Source organism: Aphis gossypii, unplaced genomic scaffold (assembly GCF_020184175.1).
Source record: "Aphis gossypii isolate Hap1 unplaced genomic scaffold, ASM2018417v2 Contig01017, whole genome shotgun sequence".
Lineage (NCBI taxonomy): Eukaryota > Metazoa > Arthropoda > Insecta > Hemiptera > Aphididae > Aphis > Aphis gossypii.
Window position 1 is genome coordinate 12,378 of NW_026083412.1, and position 6,905 is coordinate 19,282.

Sequence of the window (6,905 nt, forward strand, 5' to 3'; positions counted from 1 at the left end):
ATAGATTGGGATGTCTTACCAGAGTTATCAAGCAGCGACCACTTTCCTATCATTATGACGCTAAATCACACAAACTCCCATAATCATTATAATGGAAAAAAAATGGAAATTAAAAAATGTCGATTGGAATATATATCAAACGAAAATTGATAAAAATATTGATTCAACTGCTAGGACTAATACTAATAAGGTAGAAGATAAAATAAAACTATTCACCGACCTCATTATAAATACAGCCTCCGACATTTTCGAGTTAACTAGTTACTCTGGAAAGAAACCTCCAGTTCCTTGGTGGAATAAAACCATCAAACAAGCTATACGGAATAAAAATACTGCCTTTAACAGATATAAACGAACTTTGAACCTACAAGATTTTATACAATTTAAAAAAAAACAAAGCGCTAGTCAGATACCTCATTAAAAGTGAAAAAAAAAGTCATGGAACAATTTTACATCTAGTTTAAACAGTCATATTTCCCCATCCTTAATGTGGAACAAAATTGAAACATTAAAAGGAGTCCCTTTTACACAAATAAAACACTGATGATAGGGCAAACCGTTTATACAGATTCTAAAGAGATAACCAATCAAATAGGACAGTTTTTTTACTCCAACAGTAGTGACTCTAGTTTGAATCCAGACTTTTTGAAATTTAAAGAAACTCAAGAATTGATTACCTTATCGAGCCCCACAATAACTACAAGTCAAGGTTCAATTCTCAACGATCCTATCACAATGTCAGAATTTAATTTCAGCCTAGAAGGGAAAAAAAGTTACAGTTGTGGAAAAGACAATATACCGTTCCTATTTCTCCAGAACATCTCCATTAAAGGTAAAAGCCTACTCCTTGAGTTGTATAACGATATTTGGTTTTCCGGTATTATACCAACGTTATGGAAAAATGCTAGCATTACCCCTATTCTTGCGAAAGAGCAAAACAGACATAAACCTTCAGGATATCACCCTATTTCTGTCCTATGTAACCTGAGCAAAATACTTGAAAAAATAATTTATAACAGGCTTAATTGGTATGTAAAAAGATTTAATCTGTTATCTCCAAATCAGCATGGATTTAGGAAATTTCACTCCACTTCAGATTGCCATGTTGAAATTAAAACGGAAATACTCGAATCTTATGCCAACAAACAAACCATGATTCTTATTAGTCTTGACCTGCAAAAAGCTTATGACACAGTTTGGCGACATAGAGTCTTAAATATACTGAAAAAAATGGCATATTAATGGGCAAATGTTACAATTTATTACAAGTTTTCTTAAAGAACGTTCTTTCCAAGTAAGAGTAAATGAACACATGTCAGAAAAATTTGATCTTGAGAACGGAGTTCCACAAGGATCCCCCCTGAGCATTCTACTTTTTCAAGCTGCAATCAACAACCTACCTGATAAAGTTTTACATCCTGTCAAATCAATTATGTTTGCCGATGACACACATATTTATCTCAAAGGGAAAAACATTAAATCAATGACACGTCAACTCCAAGATTGCCTAAACGATCTGTCCAAGTGGTGCTTCCACTCAGGTTTTATTTTCTCGCCAGAAAAAACCAAATGTGTAATGTTTACCAAAAAGAAACAAATTTCAAAACCAAAATTATTTTTGGGAAACACGCATTTGCCCTTTGTAAACAACATAAAAATTCTAGGTTTGATTTTTGATAGCAAACTTACTTGGAAACCTCATATAAGTAAGACCAAATCAATCACAACCAAAAGTATCAATATCTTAAAAACATTGAGCCATGCTGAATGGGGAGCTGAAAGTAATGTATTAATCAACTTATATAGATTTCTCGTTAGGTCCAAATTAGACTATGGATCCATCTGTTATTCCAATGCAAACCCCAATATTCTTAAAACAATTGATGTAATTCATAACAGTGGTCTAAGGGTTGCAACCGGTGCATTTCGAAGCAGCCCCATTCTAAGCATTTTATCTGTCTTTGGAAAACCTCCCCTTCACATTCGCAGAATCAAATTAGCTTTAAATTATATTGCTCGCATCCTATCCTCCCCAAAAAACTCAACACTACCATTTTTAACTCAAATTCGTTTTGCAAATACATTTTGCTCCAATCCCAATCTAAAAAAAACCACTGGGTTTAAGGATGTTGTTTGAAATGTCGCTCACCAATATTGATCCAAATCTAATTATCAATCGTGAATGCAGTGTGGTACCTCCTTGGAGGTTTCCAACATTTTTTGTGGACACCAGTCTAGCGGATTATAGTAAAAAAGAAACGTTAAATATTATATATAAACATTTATTCAATGAAATCATGAAATCTTCTCCACCTAGCCCACAAATCTTTACAGATGCCTCCAAAACAAATTCAGGTGTTGAGATCGCTATCATAAACGGTGATCAATCTATATCGTACAAATTACCTGATCATAACTGTATTTATACGGCGGAATACATTGCACTACTGGAGGGAGTAACCTAACCATTCATGGTGAGTAGTATTTTTTTATAATCTTCACAAAATCCAAACAAGGGTTTGAGTGGGATACAACCAGCGAATTTGTTATTTAACATGAAATGTTTATTTTCACTGGCATCCATATCTACATCCCAAGCAGCATTTTGTAGATTGTTCACTTCACTCGAAGTGTGCGAGCAAAAACCTTTAAGACTCGAAGATATTCCAGGAGATTTTAATTTTTGTATTTCCACTCCGTTAATTTCATATCGGATTTCAGAAAATAAAAAAGCTAAGCCATTATTTGTAAAGTTGAATTCACCCGTCTCTGCTGTAATATCTGCAGGTATATTTAATTTACCTTCAATGTAAAGATAGCTCTCGCAAGGCAAAGTGTAAGCGTCCATATTTTGAATAGATATTCTAATTTCATCGTTATTGGATAAAGCTGTAGTCGAATACGGAAGGAAAGAGTGGTACTGCATTTGAGTTATTTTACAATCTTCTACATATCTGCCAGCTACGTCCAAATACATTTCATCCATGATTATAGAACTTTTAAAGAGCATAGAAATGATAGATTATTTTTGGTTAGTTTCTTTACAATCGGTGTACGTCTTGACGTATTAATCTTAGTATAATAGTAGAACTATTGATTTTCTTGATATCATTTCTTTTTATATAACTGTTGAACTTAATAGCCATTTTTATGTTTAATTTATAAACGAATTGTGATTGGCTCCCCTCTGAAATTGATTGAGTTAATATCTTGGTCTCTTAGCACTATATTTACTTTACTTATAGTCGTAGAATTAAGCCGGTAGAAAACTAAATGTTTTGGAACTTCAATGATTTTATGTCCAGGCTGTGAAAAAGGGAAAAACTCGTGTATCGTCTGACTCGGTATACCATTACTGAATGAACCAGAAATTAGATTGCAATCTATTGTTATACAGTTAACTTTCATTATGTTAACTATCCTTTCAGATTCATGTTGTGTGTTTGCAGAGTAAACTTTATTTTTAAAACCTAATATTTTCCATATACTATGTTCAATCGTGAAATCCATATCATGACTACACGTCATTGAACATTTTAATGTACTGCCATCAGCCTTGAGTTGAAGCAAAGTAACATGATTTGATAAGAGTTTTTGAATCGTTGACTCCAAATTATTTATTTCATATAATCCCGTTGGTATAGTTACATTTACACATTTGCCGAGCGAATTGCGAAATCCTATCGTATTACAATCCGGTTCTATGTTTTGGTATAGAATTATGTGTTTGCAGACTTAAAAGACACATTTGCGATGTATTTTTTACTTCTAACGGTGGAAAAATATCACATGACATTTCGCTGGAATTACCATTTAATGTTATCGTGTACATGATAAAAATTTCAAACACAAATGCCCGCAATTATATGTGTTATAACGTTGATGCCTAGTGTAATTATACTGTATGTTACATCCACTGAGATACAACTGTAGTTCTAGTGGAGGCGGTAGATTACCAAAACTGTCGTAGTATATAACTTGTTTTCCAATTTTTTTATACGCTACCCAATGTAGTGAGCTGGTCTTGGTGAAGATGGCTTAGCACGATTTAACGACGAAGTCCACTTTGTCGTATGTCTTCTTCAGAGAGTGTAGGAAGTTTGAAGTTAATAAACAACTGGTTTGAATTAAAAGTTATTTATTCACTGAGACAATGTATATAATAAAAGCTACCCCGACGTGTTGTTAAGTATAGAACAACGCCATCGGTCTATGCGTGAGTCAGGCTTAACTATGTGTAATTCGTAATACTACCACAACCCCTTTTATATTAAACTATTTAGGCGTAGTCCCCAAAATATACGTACGTGTCATGGTAAACAGGAAATTCGACTATAAGTTTCTATTTCATGTTTACTATGACCGATTATTTAAATACATAATTTTAATCTTAAAAATCTTGAAAACCATGTTCGTAATCCAATTATCTAATTATCTATTATTAAATATAATATATTAATATTCAGTATTCTAAATCTAAACAACTAATATCAGCTCAGGGTAACAGGAATGATGTAATTAAATAGTAATGTAATATGCCGGATAACTACAATGTTGTTTGTTTTTTGGGAAAGCAAGAAATAGCTTTTCGTGGTCATAACGAAAGTAGTTCTTCTATAAATAAAGGAAATTATTTAGAACTTTTAGATTTACTTTCTCGAGAAGAGCGACTTCTCAGAGAACATTTTATGTCGAATTCAGTTTTTAAAGGAACATCAAGCGATATTCAAAACGATTTAATTTCCTGTATTACTAGTGTGTTAAAAACTAAAATTTCAAACGAATTACAAAAAGCAAATTGTATTTCTATTCAAGCTGACGAAACAACAGATGTATCGTGTAAATCTCAAATGAGCATTATATTTAGATATGTAGTCGATAACAAAATTGAAGAGCGGTTTATAGGCTTTTTCGATGTATCAAAAGATAAATCTGCTTTTAGCCTATCTGAAATTTTATTAACAGAAATAAAAAATTGGAATATAGGTGATAAACTAGTGTGTCAAACATATGATGAAGCAGCTGTTATGGCAGGGCAAAAGAATGGAGTTCAAGCTATTATTAAACAGTCGTATCCAAAAGCAATGTTCATACATTGTTATGATTACCAACTTAATCTAGTGTTTCTACACGGATCAAAATCGATAAAATCTGTAAAAATATTTATAAGTGATTTGACTATGTTTCATACATTTTTTAGTAGATCGCCAAAAAGGAGTCAGTTTTTAAGGGAAAAAGGGTTTAAACTTCCTCAAAGTTGTGAAACGAGGTGGAATTATCACTCCAGAGCTGCTGCAATTATTACTACCCATTTTATAGAATTGAAAAAAGCGATAACTTGTGTTACAGACGAAGACGACTGGGATCCAATAACTATAAATATGGCATATGGTTTATTGCATAAGCTATCAAATTTCAAATTTGTTTATTTACTTTGTTTGTTTAAAAAACTATTTTTATATTCAGATCATGTATTTTTAATACTACAGACTAAATGCACTACCGATGTTCAATATTATGTCAATCAAATAAAAATATTTTCTGATCAATTAATTGCAATGAGAAAAAAGGAGACTATATCAATATGTTGTAAATCGGCGATGGAGTTAAATAGCGAACTACAATATTCAGAAAAAAATATAATTGATTTCAAAACTCTAACTTATGAAATATTAGATTCTATAATACTACAAATTGAAATTCGATTTAAAGATTTCATAAATTTAAAATTTGTCGAGCTTACAAATAATACGTCGTTTAAGGATTACAAAAATAATTTCCCAATGGATAAACTAATGGAACTAAAAAATCATTTTCCAGACATGTTTAACTTAGAACGATTACAAAATGAATTGGAAATAATTTATAACAGCACTGATAAATATTTAGCACCAAAAGATTTATTCAATTATTTATACATAAGTAAGAATATAAAAATTATAATGTACATTTTAATTTAAAATATTTATAATTAATTATTTTTATTTAATTTTAGATAATTTACTAGATGTATATCAAGAACTTTCAAAATTGTTACAATTAGAATTATGCATCCCTGTAACAATTTCTTCCAGTGAGAGGAATATGAGTGCTTTGAAAAGTATTAAAACGTTTTTAAGAAATTCTATAAACAATGACCGATTGTCAAATTTGTCATCACTGGCCATTGAAAAACAAATGTTAAACGAGTTATCCATAAATCCTACATTTATTGATGAAGTTATTGATTTATTTGCAAAAACAAATAATAGAAAAATAGATTTAATCTATAAAATAATATAAACAAATTGTTACTAGTTAGTGCTATGAATAAAATAAGTTTATTTGTGTAATTTTATTTAAATAATTTCTTTCTAAAAAATATTATTTTAAATTTGCCTATCCTAATTCCGAATCCAAGCTTCGCCACTGGCTACTGGACTTTACAAATGAAAAATTTGCAAGTACTTTTGTAGTTGAAAAATCATAAAAATGTTTGTGTTTATATCTAAGGTTAAAAAATTTAATTTATAATGATAGTGGACAAGTATTCATTGATAATGTTAATAGTAATAGTTCATTTATGAATTTAAAACAAATTGAAGTACTTATATTATTATAATTTAAGGTTCAGGGCGACAATGGAAATTTACATGGTGTTAGTCAATAATGAGGGGCTGATAGTTAATATCAAGGGAGATCTTTAACTTACAATCGTTCTGGTTAGATTTTGTCGATATTAGGGGGCCAAATTCCCACACGTAACAGTTCGTCATAAAATACAAACATGAACAAAATGTTCATTATTATTAGATAATGTATTTGAAACAAAAAATGCATTATGTTCAATGTTCATTTTGTAAACGAATTAAAACCAACATAAGTCAAAAACCTTATAGAAAATCAGTTTCTATATCAAAAAAATT

The 6,905-nt window shown here is 30.7% G+C and overlaps 2 protein-coding genes across 2 annotated transcripts; one reads left to right on the forward strand and one right to left on the reverse strand.

Moving 5' to 3' along the window:
• Positions 1-2,461: 2,461 nt before the first annotated feature.
• Positions 2,462-2,986, reverse strand: LOC126555711 (uncharacterized). The gene has a single exon (XM_050210598.1). The coding sequence runs from the start codon at positions 2,984-2,986 to the stop codon at positions 2,462-2,464; it is 525 nt and encodes a 174-aa protein (XP_050066555.1).
• Positions 2,987-4,535: 1,549 nt separating this feature from the next.
• Positions 4,536-6,649, forward strand: LOC126555712 (zinc finger MYM-type protein 1-like). Its single transcript, XM_050210599.1, has 3 exons — positions 4,536-5,391; positions 5,996-6,219; positions 6,608-6,649. Exons 1-3 carry the CDS (start codon positions 4,536-4,538, stop codon positions 6,647-6,649), a joined length of 1,122 nt encoding a protein of 373 aa, XP_050066556.1.
• Positions 6,650-6,905: the final 256 nt, after the last annotated feature.